The sequence below is a fragment of the Pseudochaenichthys georgianus genome, chromosome 8, assembly GCF_902827115.2.
Source record: "Pseudochaenichthys georgianus chromosome 8, fPseGeo1.2, whole genome shotgun sequence".
NCBI lineage: Eukaryota > Metazoa > Chordata > Actinopteri > Perciformes > Channichthyidae > Pseudochaenichthys > Pseudochaenichthys georgianus.
The window spans coordinates 28,068,190-28,086,107 of record NC_047510.2 but is presented as its reverse complement, the minus strand read 5'-3'; the positions used below and the strand labels follow the sequence as shown (position 1 = coordinate 28,086,107).

Genomic DNA, 17,918 nt, shown 5'->3' with positions numbered 1-17,918 from the left:
ACAGCTGGAATGATTAGTCACTGAAACTATTTACAGATTTAAATAGTTTTAATCCTTTCTTATAAGAAATATATATGTTTAGTTTAGTTAAGTACTTTGTTGTGATTATTTGTACATACATTTACTTAAGTCACATTAAATGCAGTTTAAAGTTATACTTGTACCAGAGTATTTGTACAGTGTGTTATTAGTAAATGATCTGAATGCTTTCTCCACCACTGGAGGGTGAACATGAAGTTTATGATTGCTAACATGTTCTTTCTTATGAGTTATTTCTAAGAAAATGAAAGATATATAGTCTGTTCTCTCCATGCAATTTTTTTAGATTCCATTAATGTCATCTTATCTTCTTATTTTGGTTTGCGGCTCTGTCTTGCTGGCAGGAGCTTTAAGAAACATGACAGAACAGGTAGAAACGCAAAGTCATGGATGATCTACTTGTGGTTTTCACATGTCTCACCCCATTGGATGACTGGTACTCTAATGATTTAATTGTTAAATAAGGGAGGGGTTGCTTTTGTTAATGACATTCCTTTATATAATCAAGTCAAACTCAAACATGTAAAACGTTTTCTCCTTTCAGTGGTGTTAATTTACTCAAGTACTGTACTTAAGTACCATTTTGAGGTATTTGTACTTGACTATAACATTTGTATTCATATGTATAATCCACTACAGAGGCAAATATTTTACATTTACTCCACTACATATTTAGTTGCAGATATAGACTATTGATATCTATCAATAATCTATACCATACAATATGATAAACACTTAAATAAGACTTACTTATACCAATAAATTACATCTGGATTAAATGTGCATGCTACCAAGCAGTACATTAATTCATTAAATGGTGTTCCTTTACCAGCTTGATAAACAAATCAATAATTATAATCAAAACATATGATTGTGAAATGTACCAATCTAATGAGTACTTTTACTAGGCGATTGATACTTTAAATATATTTAGATGCCAATACTTTTATACTTTTACTTGAGTGACATTTTGAATACAGGACTTTTACTACCAACAGACTATTCCTACACTTTGGTATTTCTACTTTTATTTAAGTACAAGATCTGAGTACTTTCACCTCTGATGGTATGTTTTGATATCTGTACATGGCACCTGACAAAGGTGCGCATGCTTCTGTGTGTGGGTGTTTTGCTGTCACAGGGTCACACCTGTCGGGTGGTGCCTTCAGCGGGGTGTCACTCACTCTGCCTCTCGCTCTCTCTCTGCCCCGTCAAGTCTTTCGTTTGGAAGTGGGGATGACAATGTCCGAGTGTTAACGCACCATGGCCGCTCAAAGGAATCTGGGCGAACTACGTGAAGTTATGTGCAACAAGTCTGGAGATGATCTACTCAGCTGTTTAGACCACAGAGGGAAACTTTTATGCAACACGTTTGGAGAAGTTTGGAAGAGGAACTAAACTGAATTTTTAGTGTTTATTTTTTAGACATGGCTCTGTCCCAGGTACAGTGCCTGGACGATAACAACGTGAACCTCCGGACCATCGAGTCCAAACCGGAGTTTTTGTACAGCGAGGACCAGCGGGTCGCGCTCGAGGCTTTCCTTCGAGATGGTCGCGAGGCGTTTGTTAAGTACCTGGAGACTCGCACCTTGCGCGGCTTCCTGTCGGACCTGGAGTTAGACTCTCTCGCGGACACGGTGGAGCCCTATGACCCGGGCACGGACATCTTCCCGGAGGACGGCGGGGACGACCAGTCTCCGCTGTCTCTGCACTACTGGCCCGAGTTGTCGGATAGGTCCATCCCGCAGATGGACCTGGGTTGGCCGGACTGCGCTTCTTACCGGGGGGTCACGCGCACAACCGTGTACACGCAGCCACCCCTGGATGATCAGGCTCACATCAAGGAGGTCGTCAGGAAAATGATTGCGCAGGCGCAAAAGGTATGTTGGGCCACTTATAAAGAAGAAGACAAACATTAAAGAATACCATTTAATACAATACAATTTAGCTTTATTTGTTAAGAACTTTAAAACCTCCAGACCAACGTGCTTTATGGAGAAAGAAAGAAAGAAAGAAAGAAAGAAAGAAAGAAGGAAGGAAGGCAGAATAGGTATATTTAAGCATTGTCCTGTCTGTTTCTGCCTTAATTTTTACTTTCAAATAAAAGTAAACTACTAAAATTGAAAGTTAACACTCTCCGCATACAGGTCCAAAGCTATATACAAATATTTAAAGCATATTCATGTGTGGTTGTCTTCCCTTGGGTTATTGGGAAATATGAAACGGTTTAGTTTAAGATCTTTAGTATTTACATATAGGCTGGGCAATATGTGCCTCTCTATATGTGTTTATTTGTGCTCTTCTTTGTTGCTTATGTTGGCTGACACTGACATGCTGTACCCTTTAAAAAATAACTGTAACATTGATATAGTAAATGGCTGTGCAATAAGAAACACTGCTGTGTCAAATATTTCCTTTATGGTTTAACTATTTTGTAGTAGTTGCAGTGTGTTTCAGGTGTACTATTCAGAGGGTACACCAAAGAAAATATGTAGAAACACATGCATGTTACATATTAAATATTGTTGTCAAAAGGGATTTTGTTTTACACTTATTTCTCTGACCTGCTGTACTCATTCAAAAGATAAACTGTAACGTTGACATTGTGTTAACACGGGCAGCAATGACATCAGTCTGTGTGAGGTAAGAGTACAGACTGATGACAACATGAGACAGTGAAGAGTAAAGTGCAACTTGATTAAGCTGCTTTATCAGGGACTAAAAGAAGTACCGCCACTGTAACAAGGGAGCAAGATTATGTTGGATATTTGCATGATGTGCTTTTTTGCATAGGTTGATGATGCATATGAGTGTGCTTTTTTGTCTGTCTAGCAGCTGACTCATCTGAAGGCACAAGTTTAATGTGACATGTTTTATTTCATGGCAGCTGTTCTCAGAGACATGTGTCTCTCGAATGCACCAACCTATGGGAACTGAAAAGCTTCTGACAGGCTAAATTAACCTATAAGCGGAGAGCTGTGAGAACCTGCACAACTTCCCCTGAAATTATACCTTAAAGGTCCCATGTACTGGCCATTTCTACTGATCAAAATTCCATTGTTGAGGTATAGAATAGATTTACATTGTTACATTTTCCAAACTCACATTGGTTTCTCATACAGCATCTCTGCATAGTATGTGTATTCACTCTCTGTCCTAAACGGCTTGTTGGAGCTCCTGCCCCCCCCCCTCCCTGTGAGCCCAGTGTGCTCTGATTGGTCAGCTCACCCACTCTGTTCTGATGAGTCCACCAACGTTACAGCGGAACATCAGTGATTATGTGTTACCATGGTGTTAGCAACCAGAAAATGACACCAGTAATGACAAACAGATGAGAATGCTGCGTGGGGTCTGGGTGCCGTGTTGGCCGGATGTTGCGCGGCTCGCTGCTGTGAGGAGCGGACAGTTTGAGCTGGGTTACTGGTGTCGTTTCCTGGTTGCTGCGTGGGGTCTGCGAGACAGCGAGATATCGCGAATGGATGCGGGAAGGGGGGGTGCAGAGGGGGCTGCAGCACCCCCTTCTGCGAGGCTCCACTAGCTGTGACTTTGCAGACGGTTTACATGCATAAAAAGCTACATAACACACAAGGGGATGGGTAATAACCGGAAAAGCATGAGATGGGACCTTTAATAATTTGTGTGATTGTCAAACCTGTGAAACAACTTGAATCTTATTTGCCTTAGCACAAAAGAGTCAATGTGTCATGTTTTCAGTAACCTCACAGTTATGCCTGAGGCTTGATCTTGCTGCGTAGTTATACGTATGTGCATGTATTTCCTTACTTTCCTGCATAAACAATGTCTTTTTGAGTATTTTCCAGTGTGTGTGATGCAGGTGTTGTGTGTTTTTGCCTTCAGGTTATAGCAGTAGTGATGGATGTGTTTACTGATGTTGACATCTTCAGGGATTTGCTTGATGCTGGTTTCAAGAGGAAGGTTTCTGTCTACATCCTTTTGGAAAGCTCAACACTACCTCATTTCCGGTCCATGTGTCAGAGGGCACAAATGCATCCCGGACACCTCAAGGTGAGTCAGCACCAGTCTGATGTTAAGCATCAAAGAGTAAGGATTAGTTGTAGCTAGAATTAAAGAGGGCATATTATGCTCATTTTCAGGTTTATATTTGCATTTCGTGCCTCTACTCTGACATGTTCACATGCTTTAATGTTCAAAAAGCTCTTTATTTTCTCAAACTGCCTGTGCTGCAGCACCTCTTTTCACCCTCTGTCTGAAACCAGAGGCCAGTCTGCTCTGATTGGTTTGCTGGTCAGCTCTATTGTGGTTGGTCAACCGCTTCCAGATGTCCCACCCCTTAGCCAACAGTTGGAGCGCTAGCCAATAGGAATGTGAGTGTTATAGTGATGTCATTAAGATACGGAAGTAAGCAAAGGAGTCCAATCGAGGCCTTTCAGGCAGGGGGGTGTGTGAGGGATGTTAGCCTTTGCAGACCATTTACATGCACAAAAAACAATATAACACACTACAGGAAGGGGAAAACCCAATAAAGCATAATAAGGCCTCTTTAAAACAAATCCCCCATTATTATTATTGAGAGCCAATCTGTGCTACGTAAAATTAATTTGTGTTTTTGAAAAATGTTATGACAATCTTGCCACATATTGCTCTAGAGACCACCCTGTTCAACTGACTAACCAATGTGATGACCAGAATAAAAACAGAACATTTGAGTTAATTATCTATTCTGTTAGGATAAAATCTCAAAGTTGCAGTTTCATTCAGTGTCATTTCATGTGTCACTAAAGCGGAAGTAATCTTTGCTCTTTGATCACAGGGGGGAATTTCCAGATGTTCAGTAATGCAGAAAATGATCAAGTCATTATGAGACTGTAAGGCACTGTCAAGAAGTTTTCGTTATGCATGGATAAGTGAAAGCACATGCCTTCTATCATTTTCTCACACACGCACTCACACAAAGGCTCAAATAACAACCAGCTGGCACTGTACCATATGAATCTTTTACCTCCTTGTGTCTACCTTGGGTGTTTGTTTCATTGCATAATTGGCCGGCTACCATGAAAAACCCAAGTTAGAACACACATTTGGTCATGTACAGACACTTAAGCTAAAGGGAAAGTACAGCTGTCCATCTCCAGTGAATTGTTCTCCTGAGAATGGAATCTTTTAATCTAGCTGCCAGTACGCCTGTAAGAATATCTCTGTAGTGTTTCCTCCAGCCGGTGACTCTTTTAAGAACAGGATTAAAACAGTTCTTAATTTTAAGTCATCAACAACATCTTTATTAAAATGTTGTGAGCCAGGCAGGTCTCTATGTATATTGGTATGTTTACAAAGAGTTCCTTGTTTGGTTTTTATTTAATGCTGATGTCATTCTTCCTATAGTCCTCCTATCAACTGTTTTAAAGCTTATTATAAAGTATATTATTTGAGTCCGCTTGTTAGGAACATTGAAATCTTCCCAGACACGTGACTAGCACAATTGTTTTATTTGTACATGTAATTGCTGCTCTGTACATGATAAGCATTTTAGCATCTAACATTGCAATTTGTGTATTTACTAGCGGCTGAGTTTGTCCTCCTTTCCATGGGGCGATCATTTCAATTAAATAACTTACAGTATAATAAGGTTGGGCATTTTCCACAAGGGCTTACAATGTGTTTAACTAATTATGTTCCTAGTTTACTGTTAAGGTATACACTGGTTTAGATCCTAATTTGGCAGGAAGAAGTCAAACATTGAAGAACAAACACACACACACACACACACACACACACACACACACACACACACACACACACACATACACACACACACACACACTCACTCTCTGTCTCAGCTCTGCCAGTGTATGCCTTGGAGGAATTTAAGTGAATCGCAAATGCAGTAACAGCTTGACTGCCTTAAAGTACCATCTGTATCTGGATCATAAGCAAAACAGCAGACATTTTCACAGTCTCATGTGGCAGTTTGTGACTTCTAAACATAAACATATGACAATTACACATGGAAAATGAATGTCTTATTTTAGCTTAACTGGATGGCTGTTCTCTCCCTGTATTATTTGCATCGCAACTGCTTGCTTTCTGAAATGCCCACAGTGCACTCAGCCTCAAAACCTAGATTTAATTAAGTCTGATGTTTGATCCCTGAAATAAACCATTGGCTCATGGTTATCCATTTAATAAAAATCAGCTCATACAACTACTCGTTTCATGCATGGTTTCATATTTTGTACAATATACTGTTATAGTGTAACACAGCTTTACCGCTAAGGCATGGTAGTTGCAGAAATACAATCTAGTTGTCAAAGCGAATATCATTAAATAAGACAGATTTATTTTAAGACACAGTATCAATCAATCAATCAATCAATCAATGTTTATTTATATAGCCCAATATCACAAATGTTACATTTGTCTCAGTGGTCTTCACAGTGTGTACAGAATATCAGTATGACAATACGACACCCTCTGTCCTTAGACCCTCACATCGTACAAGGAAAAACTTCCAAAGAAAACCCAGTTTAAAGGGAAAAATGGGAGAAACCTCAGGGAGAGCAACAGAGGAGGGATCCCTCTCCCAGGACGGACAGACGTGCAATAGATGCCGTATCATTCACTTGTTCACAATGCTTTGTGTTTGAACACATAAATCATGGGTTTAGATTGAGCACAGTGAGGTGTGTTTGACAGCTGTATACTTCGAAACCACAGCGATGTTATGTGTTCATATATCCTGGTCATATTCTGTGTCTGTGGGGGTATCTGTCATTTAAATGATCCTGTACCTTTCTGACAGAAACCACTGTCGCAGGTCTTTGGTCTGCTCTGCCTTATTAAGATGAGGGTTGACAGAAAGAGTAGAAGACAGGTGTTTTACTGTTACTGTAAGTGACAAGAGGGAGTAGGTGGAGGATAGAATAGAGAGGATAGTAGGAAGTGCTGATATGTTGCAAGATATATATGTGTATAGGTAAAAAGGTGCCAGATTATTCTCTCCCACGCCCTCTGGCATGGATGTACAAAGAGAACTGGATACAGCATTGAAAGAAGGGCCCCCATTCATTCCCATGAAAGTTGCTCAGTGGGGCATGAAGCCAAATTGGCCTAACTTTTGAATATAAAACTCCCTACATCTTCTCTGGATCTCCCGGCAACATCATTGGGGTGAGAAAGCATGCCCGCTTGCATTTTCATTAAGCCACGCCTCCTTGCCACTGTTTTTCAGTTAGTTCTGGTGTTATGCAGAGCTATGTTTGCTTTGCAATCTAATACGGTGGTTGTGCTTTTACACAGCATTCTTTATAGGACATCTTAAGCACTCATCATCTAGAGTTTAATACACAAAGAAATGCAAGTTGCTGATTTGATCGAATCAGTTGGTAAAAGGAATGTACTGCGGGGAAGAGAGAGTCAAGGGTGGGACCAAAGTAGGGTGGAGTGTACTGTGAGAAAAGCTATACCAGGAATAATCTGCTGCATCAGGATAACTGGTTATACAATTAGTTGGCTGCTTTTCAGTTCACGACCTGGCCCTAGACACCGACGTGACTCATTAAGCTGTGTCTTTTCAAAGAAACTTATGGCTTTCCCGAAAACAAGATAGTTAAATCTAAACTACCCAAAGTGGTATGGTAATTCAAAATGTTTCAATCTATCACCAGGAAAGAGAGCTCAATCAGCGTACAAAGAGTTGAACATGTACTACCAAACCATGTCAGACAGAAAGCAAAAGCTGAAGCTAGGTTGCAATCATTTTTATTTGACCCCATATTTAAAATATATTATTTACACTATGCATTAATGCTATATGGACCATTTACTGATCACTAACATAATCGAAACACCTTGTAAAAAACCTGAATCGCATGCCGTTTCCTGATTGTTTGGAATGTTTAAAAGGACCAAATAAACGCTTCATAACTACCGAACCTAATCGAAAACTACTGATGTTCAACAATGGATTATGGGAAACAAAGGTCTGCATATCTCTCACAGAATTAGGATGCAGTTTTCGTGTTTAATGTCGGACAGATGTTGGTGAATACATCTGTTCTTAAGAAATAAAAGAAGATAGGAAAGAAGAAACAAAGAAACACAAAGTGAGTCAGAGCGATTTAACCGAGAAAGTGTTTGTTCGACGTTCCTTTCATGTGTAATCTCTTATCTGAAACATTATTACAGTCTTTTATGATTGCAGGTACATAAACTGTACCACCCATTTATTATCATAACGATTGGTTAAGTGTTAGCCCTCATTTAATATATTGCTTTACAGCTACACAGTCACGCGTGTAGGCCTTTCAGAGCAAAACAACAAAAGTGGACAGAGAACTGAGCCCTGAGGGACACCAGCTTTGAATCTGAGGGAATCCCGATACAGAAGAATTGCTTACAGTAAACATGGTGTGTTTTTCAGACGGAGATGAGCGAAAAACAAGTCAGATTAAAGACAAGACATAGATTACATTAGGATCAATTGAAATTATATTATTGTTGGTTGTGTAATATTTAATCACAGTTTTACTTTGAATGTGCTGTGTAATTGCAGTTTGAATAAGTGTGGCTACTTGGTTAAATGAAAATAAATTACTGCTAATAGTCTCTATATATGGCTCAGTGGCCTAACTATCGACGGTGCAGCCAGTGCAACAGAGCCGGCCAGGGGCCCATACAATACTTCTTTTTTTTTTTTTTAATATTTTTGTAATATCTTTTTTATTTTTTGGGGCCCCAATGGCATTGACCGGTTCACGCAGTCTTCAAAGTAACCAAGCAACCTAAATACATTTGTAATTTTTCTTTCCAATGACCTTGCTCCCTTTCATGTCATGTGATACCTTGCATGACGAGCGAACCGTTTAATCAACCTGTACTGTAGTGTAGCTAGCAGCAGCAAGTTTGGCAGCATAATAAAAAATGTAATAGCTTGCATTTATAATGTACAGCAAACCAAAGCACAAGAGTGGTGCTCAAAAGATAAAGGACAAGAGAGAAACTGACTAAATTGGACAGTTTTTTTTGTCATACATCGTCCTCGAAATCGAGCGCTAACATTAGCATTGTTGACGTGCAGCGACAGCCGGAGCCGGAGACTAACGATAGCTCACCACCATCATTGCCATCTAGCTCCACAAGTGAAGCTGTATCCGTGGCCGTGGCTGTGCAACCTTCTTCTCCAGCCAGCCAGGAGGAGAGGCTGGATTGGCCCTGGTGCAAATATTGTTTTTCACCGGGGCCAATCATAACCTTGTTACGCCACTGATATGGCTGTAGGGTTTTCTTTAAAAAAAGTACACGTAGAGTCCACAGTTTTTTTCAACTTCTATAGAATATGGTTAGATGTACACATAGAAAACCTAAATCATAGTTAAAGAAACTGTAAACACCTGGACACACCTACTGTAGCGAAAACTCCCAGGAAGAGATCTGGATTACTTTGCCATGTGTTTATATGTCTGTCTATCTGTGGATAGATTTGTCAACGCCATAAAATACAGTTATGAAACTTTACAATTGTGTAGTTGAGATCAAAACAAAGGCAGAGTTCATCGAAGGGTGTGACCCGAGCAAGGGCCCTGGAGGTTGAGAGTAGGAATGGACAAAGTAGAAAGCAGCCCCCCTGCACCACACACTGCAAAAATCTGTCCGGTTTGGTGTTGTGGCTGGCGTGATCCCATCTGTAGCCTACTTTCTTAACTTAATCGGGAAATATCATTCAAATAAACGCTTTTTTAATGCTTGTGCACATACATTTTGCTATCTAGATTGCCTACCAACCGTCAATTTGATAAAAAGGACAACCCGGTCAGCTTTCTTACTTCCTATGTCACATTCAGGCTCAATAAAATACACCTCCCCATTTGAGTATCTAAATGCGTTGAGAACTACCTTGGCAAAGGTGTGCCATACTTTTCCCGCACGCCAATCTGAGCAGATTAGGCTTTTTTTTTTCTGCAGCTGGGTTTAAACAAAACGTGTCAGATAGAGAGCAAATGCAGGTATATTCAGATAGACAACATGAGAAATATGTTGTGCTTTTTTAACGTAAAGCATGTAAACATGTTCCATTGACACCAAAATACATGTATGAACCTCAGACATTTGCATAATCCGACCCATTAATGGAAGATGAATTGGTCCCTGTCATTGTTGTGTAACCATTACATCATGCAGGTCACAGGTTAAAAAATAGCTCTGAATTTGGAGAAGATTATATTCATCTTCTTTGCATGTATGTGCGTGTTACAGAACCTCAGGGTACGCTGCACAGATGGAGCAGAGTTCTACACCCGGTCCTGCACTAAGGTCAGAGGGCGAATGGGACACAGATTCATGTTCATCGATGGAGACAAAGCTGTGTCTGGGTCTTACAGGTCAGTGCACTTAGAGTGTGTGAATGTGTGAATGTGCGTGTGAGCATTTTTTAAAGAGATTGTAAGAAAGAGATAAATATAGACAAAGAAAGAAACAGATTATCTATGTGTGCTCCACCTCTCTTTGTGTCTTTGAGCCTAGCGTGAAATGTGAATAAAGAATGTACTGTTAGTGTCTGGTAGCATTATCTCTACAAGCAAGACCAACAGGTTTTAAATGTATCCAATGCACAAGAGACATAAATGCATGCACAGTGCAGTCTCTAAATTAATGGATGGTTCAGTCATTAGTATTTTGCCAACATTTAATATCCTGTTGTGCTTAGAGGTAGACTAACTTTGTATCTGTTGTATGTTCTGTAGTTTCACTTGGTCGGCATCGAGACTGGACAGAAATCTCATCACCGTGGTTAAAGGCCAGGCAGTGGAGTCCTTTGACAAGCTGTTTCGAGTCCTCTACGCAACCTCCAACTCAGTAGACCTCCGTAAGGACGCCATCGAGCCTGAACCTGAAGCGGAGCTCATCCCAGCGCCGGCCGCAGTCGTCCCTCCTTCTGCTGAAATGGTTAGGAAACTGTACAGTGCCAAATATGTTGCTTTGGGCAACTCATACTCCACTCCTCCTCCAAAGACCAACAATCCAGAGGACTCCAAGAACCAGGAAACCAAGAAGCGTGGGGGGAAAGGGGCTAATAAAGAATCTACACAGGAGGCTCCGCCCATCCACCCTGGACTCATAGATCTAGAGAAAGTGTGCATGATGTCATACCTGCCCACCTGGCCAGAGCCCGACCCGGCCAGGGATGTAATCGGGTTCATTAACATTCGTGATAACAAAAAACAAAATCAGGTCCATCTACAGAGGTCAGAGATGTATGAAACCAGCCAAGCAGTCAGGTTCAGCAGTCCCTTCTGTAAGCCAAAAGAAACTCTGCCCGACGTCGCTAAGCCAAGAGACTTTACGACTAAACAGAAGGAGGTGAATGAACTCCAACCAGCACAAGATAAAACCAAGACTAAAGAGGTGGTGGTAGGTGTAGCCCAGCAAACTAAAACTAACAAAGGTCCGAGTGAGATCAAAAGCAAAACAGAGGAACCTGTCAAGAAATTACCTGCATCCGGACCACAGTGTGAGTCCAACAAAGACACTACGACCACTCCCAACACTGAGAAGAAACAGCATTCTCATACCTTCCCCAAAGAAGATGCAGGCCACAACAACACACCTCACCTCAATGCACACACTCCTCCCCAATCCAGAAGCAGCGCATCCACTCCTAACTCTAAGGGGTCTTCACAAACCACACAAACTGTCACCACCCTCTCTGAATCTAACACTAAAACCGATGTCGACAGTATTTTAAACACACAACAGGAGGTTGTGAGCAGGAAACAAGCCCTGAAGGCGAGCTGTACACAAGACTCACACCTGGATCGTCCCACTGAAGGGAACACAGAGCCACACCCACAAACAAAGACAGTGCTGCCACATATGGACTCACAATTGCAGGCTGATCACACACAGTCACACAACTCCTCTGAAATAACCCTTATCATCCAGACTCCCACCATCAACAGCCACAAGTCTTCTCCACAGTCTGTCAGCTCCACCCCCCTCTCTGAAAACAGTCACATCTCCATCACTACAAGCAAGAGTCCCAAGTCTTCCATTAGCTCTTCTTCCATTCCCCCTCCTGCCCTCCCTTTGTCCCCAGCATCCCCATCTGAGACTTCAACACCACCCATTCCTAAAGCTCGTACTGTCCATCTGGTTATCAAGGGCGACTTCACCGACAAAGGCCAGGAAATCCAGGATATTAGTGTTGTCCCAATGGCTGAGACAAGCACAGCACCAGAAAAGGTCAGACATGCACCTGCTGTAGCAACAACGGTGACAACATTGTCTCAAAAAGTTGCCGAGACAGTCCCAGAACTGCAGAACAACAGCAAAGGTGAGGTAGGGGCGCAGAAAATGACGAAGGACATTTTGGTAGAAGCACCACAACAAAAGCAGAGTGGGACTTCCCAAAATACAATCAATGAGAAAGCAGTTGGAGGCGATGACAGAGCAGGAATGCAATCGATAGCCGGAAACAAAGCCAAGTCAGATGTTTTGATAACAAAAGTAGAGAATGTGATTACTCAAGAAGTCATTCCAAAAAGTGTCAAGCCCAAGACTTTGGTGTCAATGCATGTCAAACTAACCCCACAGAAAGATAGTGTTGCAACAGTAAAGAAGGAGATTAAGGCCCCAGAACAAGTTTCAATGGATGTTTCTGGAGTGACAAATGAAAAAACTGAGAATGTGACAGAATGCAAAACATACCTTGCAAAAGTACACGTACCACAGAGAATATCGTATAGTGAGTTACCTGCACCAGTTAACAATGTATCAGATACTGTGGACTCTTTAAAAGCACCAACACACACTCCTATTTCTGCCACACACATATTTAAAGACAGTGCTGGTGATAGCACACACACAGTTATACACAATCAGCAAGGTAATGCAAGTTTAACACCCGAACGCCCCACAGACAGTATGCCAGATACTGCCAAACATAACACTCACAACAACATTCAAGAAAAACCTTCTAAAGCACCAGGAGGCACACACACACCTGAGAAACCCCTGCGATTACATCTCTCTGAAATACACACGCCAGACTTGCTTTCACCGACATCAGAGAGAGGATTGCAGTCACTCATGGCTCTGACCCGCAGTGCCACCCCGGATGGATTTCTCCCACGTACGCCCACCCCAGACTTTTGCACGCCTCCCTCCGATTCTCGCACATACCCTCCAGACTTTCGAACGCCAACACCTGACGGGTATTTATCACCAAGAACAGACTCCGCTCTCTCCACCACTTCAGAGGAGTTTTATGAATGTTACGACTCCCCTCTCCAAGAGCCTGTTTTGGAGCGATTAGCTTCCCTGAACCACGCAATGACAGAGGAGCATATTAGCTTAGCACACACAAATAACGCTAATGCTACCAGTCCTGTATACATAAATTCAAACTCTCCTGCTGGTACATTAGGCACTATAGACAGGTATACCTCTAGCACTGAAACTGAAAGTTTAGAGCGAAAGCGATCATCCACCGGTGACATTCAACCCACGAAAGAGAGGCCGGGGACAGAGAAGGCCGGGGACAGCGTGGAGAGGATGGGCAGACCTCAGGCGGCTGACGGACAAAAGGTATGGCATACAGTAAGGCGAAGGGTGATTTATTCTCTAAATTCCACAACAAATGTCCTCACCACACAACAAATTATATTTTTAAAGCTACTGTGAAGGTTATTAACCTAAATAATTTGTACTTTTTAATTTTCTTAACCACTCAGCGAACACCAGTCGCATAAAAGGTAAGCACGGCTAAACCAAGTTTTCAAGGGGACGTGCCGCACATCTAACAGGTGGTAGTGAAAGTAGTTTTAGACTAGAATCATTTTACCCTATTCTCCTGTAGTGTCTTGCAAAATCCACTTTGGAAATGTCTTCTTAATAACTTAATAACTAAATAATAACTCACATTTCCATTTACCCTTAAGCCTATCTATATTTGTATGCCTGTATTTTCTGATGTATTGAGCATTACAATAGCCTCTGATATGTGACTATAATTAAATGATTTGTGTAAGAAATTGTAACTAACTAACTAACACAATGAAGCTTCCACAGTTGATTACTTGCGTTGAAACAATATCTGAGATCCTCATTTTGAAACCAATCAATCCTGTTTCAAAAGCATCTTTTTCTAATGATCTTATGTTTAATAAAATCACCTTGAACATTAACATGACATTGCTATTATTAAATCATCAATTACATATACTGCCTTAACCAAAATTAATTTAACCATGCTAATCAGACTATTACTAAATCAGCTGTTGGTTTATACAAATGAAATGTCCTATTGGAAAATCGAATCTCACTAACTGTGTGTGTGTGTGTGTGTGTGTGTGTGTGTGTGTGTGTGTGTGTGTGTGTGTGTGTGTGTGTGGGTGTGTGTGTGTGTGTGTGTGTGTGTGTGTGTGTGTGTGTGTGTGTGTGTGTGTGTGTGTGTGTGTGTGTGTGTGTGTGTGTGTGTGTGTGTGTGTGTGTGTGTGTGTGTGTGTGTGTGTGTGTGTGTGTGTGTGAACAGAGCGTCACTGCCTTCAAACACACGACACTTGTTCATTATTGAACAAGGAGACTGTGTGTGAATTAAAGTGACATACTTTTAATGAAGCGCAGCACACGCTCACACTGATGCAATATTGATGAATCGGTAAAAGATTGATAGTTTCACATTCATTGCCGTAGAATAGATTAACTCACCACTGACCTGAGACCACGCTTTTCATCTAACAATAGTCCTTTCCAGTCAGAGAGGTGTTGCTGGCATGTTTTAACTGTGAACTGTCATGTAATATTAACAAAACGGACATTAAAACATATCTTACATTTGCACCCAAGTACTTCTCTTTTACATTTGCAACAATTCCATTTACGCTCAAGGCATGTTTCTTATCTGAATATAGCTCAATAATATGAGCCACTAGACCAGTGACCATCAACTGGCGGCACGCGGGCCAAATCTGGCACGCCAGACATTCTCATCCGGGACGCGCTGTGGTGCGTGAGTGGTTAGTGTGTTCGCCCCCCCCACTAATTTTTTTTACAACATCTCGTGAGTAATGTGCAGTACCGGAGTTCAACAGAGAGGCAGCAGCTGCGGGACAGTAGACTGCGTACTGCGTAGCCTTATCTGCCCTGAAGAAGAAGTGATCCTTCGTTAGGGTGAAGAGTCTGCTTTATGCGCTCCGCAGTACCTGAGCGTGCTCCACTAGCTCCCCCCCCCGCCCCCCCCCCCTCCAGAGTTATAGGATTTGTGTTTAGACGAGATAAAAAGGGACAATGAGTTCCGGTATTGAATTTGGAGGCAAACAAGGCTTTATGTGTTGGCCAGATATAAGTAGTTTAGCAGGTGATTAGAGGTGTGGTTGAGATGTTGCTCTGCTCCTGCAAAAAAATGTAGTTCAATGTATTGATACCTCCATTATACATAAATGTATTCTCATCCCCATTTTCCTTGTCTTTCCTAGCTTTCGCATGCTTCTCCCGAATTTCAACGAGGACGGCAGCAGGACAGCAAGACGTTCTCCTCCTACCAACCATCGAGGCGCTTACGAGTCCTCTCACCCAACTGGGCTATGGGGCCTCATCCCAGCCGCCAGCAGAACCAGGCAGAAAGCAACGCCTTATTTCCTCGTAGACCGCCATCCAGACCGCCTCCTCCTCTGAAAGCTGGTGCTGTCGGGCCAGCAACTAGGCAGGCCAAAGTCTCCCAAAGCCAGCAGAGGTTCTTCTCTCGACAGCCTCCAGCAGCGCAGGACAGAACGAGAGCTGGACAGACGCAGAATCCATCCCCTTACCCAAAACCCCAGGGCTCTTTTCTCCTCCCACAGTCCAACAGAGAGGCGCTGCTTCATTCTCAGACCCAGAACCAGGCTGGATCACCGCAGGAGGAAGGAAAGAATCCATTTAGCGTCACTTTTAGCAGGTTGTACAGCCTGAATGGCCTGAAGGAGAAGATGAGCAAGCTGCCAGCGCAGAGCAAGAGAGGCAGTGGCAGCTCGCATGGACAGAGACACAGCAGCATGAGCTAGTCTGCTACTGTCAGTCATTCATTTTCTATAATCTTACTGTAGCACATCAAGCCAAAGAAAGGCAAGTTAAACACAAATTAAGATACACCTCTGAGAAAAAGCTTGCATTGACACGGTATGTGTACTGTGAAAGCAAAAGGGATCCAACAGAGCAAGCTAAGACTTTTACCTTACACGTTGAACTGAACTTTGAACTTTGACCCATGACTCGTGGTATTGACCTGCTCCTGTCTCGTCATATGGCGGATGCACTTTAGTATGAAACCACTGCTATGCATAACGTTGCTCATTATAAGACCAAACAAAGTGTGATTGGATAGGTAGTTTTCCTTTTCCTTTCAATTCTTCTTCTACTTTTCTGAATATTAAACTTGAAATGTACTTTTTCACCCACGGGGCCCTAGATATTGAACAACAATGGAGTTGATTGTAAACATTTGTATGTGAAAATGCGGATACTAAATGCTTAAATTGTTTGTATGACCATCAAAATGGATATATGTAAACAATAAATAAACCCAGAAGCTGTAGGTATTTCACTCAACATAGCACTGCTGATGTTACTCCATTAACTTTACATAAACTGTGGATCGAGCAAAAAATTACTTTTTCAGCTAAATATAAATATACCCTCTTATCTTTTTTTTCTCTTTTGCTTTGTAATTTAATTCAGAAAACTTTCAAATGTGGTGGATTTCTTTCCTTACAGCAGTGTAGTATGTGAATGTGTGCTTCCAATATACACTATAAGTAACATGAGTCAACGCAATGCTCAGTATAGAAATAGGTACTATGACATGTTTAATGAAAATCAAATATTACCATGTGCACACATACTGTATGTACAGATGTACTGTATTTTGTGTGATACTGAACAATTGGAAACCATGGAATTACACACAGACATTTACTTTTTTTAGTAAATGTTGACTAAAAACAGTTTTGTACTATTCATTTACAATTTACTATTCGCTTCAATTACTTTCCACTCTGGTGGCAGAAATAATTGAAATGGCTAACCTCATGACAGTAGCTGTTTATACTATGTTTATATGAGTGAGTGGGAACATTGTTCCCACATTTGTATTATTAAAGTACAAGCTGAGTGTTTCTTCTTCTGTTCATTCAAGTGTTTGTGGTACAAACTTGAATTAAAAAAACTGTTGATGCAGATGTGTTAGACCTTTTTTTGTATTCTTTCATTGTGTGCTATACGCTAAAAATATCAAAACATTAAAGAGGCCTTGTAAATGATTTATTTTTTGTTTGCACCACATCCGATTTATATTCAAAATGCTTTTCTCTGGAAGACAAAGTTACTGTGCTCAGGCAGAACTCTTTACTCTGAAGACACATACAGATCTCTTGCTAATTTTTACAAAGGTCTACAAATTGGTGTCCTTTTTTGAAGGATGGTCCTTTGTTACAGCGGTGCTTTTTGCATGACAAATAAATTCCTAAATGACATAAATTGGCTGTTGTGCACATAATCCACGTGTTTTATCCAGAAAAGTACCTGTCTTATCTTGTAATGACAAAAGCTCCAGTCTTTTCTGTTATTATAATAAACAGACATTACATTTGTGCACTTGCTTAATGTTTGTTTAGTTGTTTTTTTCTAAACCTGCTTTTATCACTGCAGAAGGCTGCCGTGAATGCGGACTGATTTATTTCAATGTGTTTCTTCAGCCCTGTCAAAAACGGTCCAAAAGAGGTGAGCAGAGCTAATGTACAGTCCCTCGATGCCACTGGGCTTTTGGATGATTCAGTCATCTTTCACAGGGCGATACAATTCTGAAAATATCAACTGTAATTAAAATCTATGGTAAAAAGAACATTAAATATGGTCCCAAAGAACATTTTTAC

General features: G+C 41.3%; 1 protein-coding gene across 2 annotated transcripts; it reads left to right on the top strand.

Moving 5' to 3' along the window:
- The first annotated feature begins 1,317 nt into the window (after positions 1-1,317).
- Positions 1,318-17,399, top strand: LOC117450728 (protein FAM83G-like). Of its 2 annotated transcripts, XM_034088655.1 has the most exons (6): positions 1,318-1,919; positions 3,898-4,065; positions 10,270-10,394; positions 10,758-13,599; positions 13,746-13,766; positions 15,489-15,575. In XM_034088655.1, the coding sequence occupies exons 1-5, from the start codon at positions 1,467-1,469 to the stop codon at positions 13,761-13,763; spliced, it is 3,606 nt and encodes a 1,201-aa protein (XP_033944546.1). In that variant the 5' UTR covers positions 1,318-1,466; the 3' UTR covers positions 13,764-13,766; positions 15,489-15,575. The 2 variants fall into 2 exon arrangements, with proteins under 2 accessions (XP_033944546.1, XP_033944545.1); XM_034088654.1 differs by lacking the exon at positions 13,746-13,766 and having other exon boundaries at positions 15,489-17,399.
- The last annotated feature ends 519 nt before the right edge of the window (positions 17,400-17,918 follow it).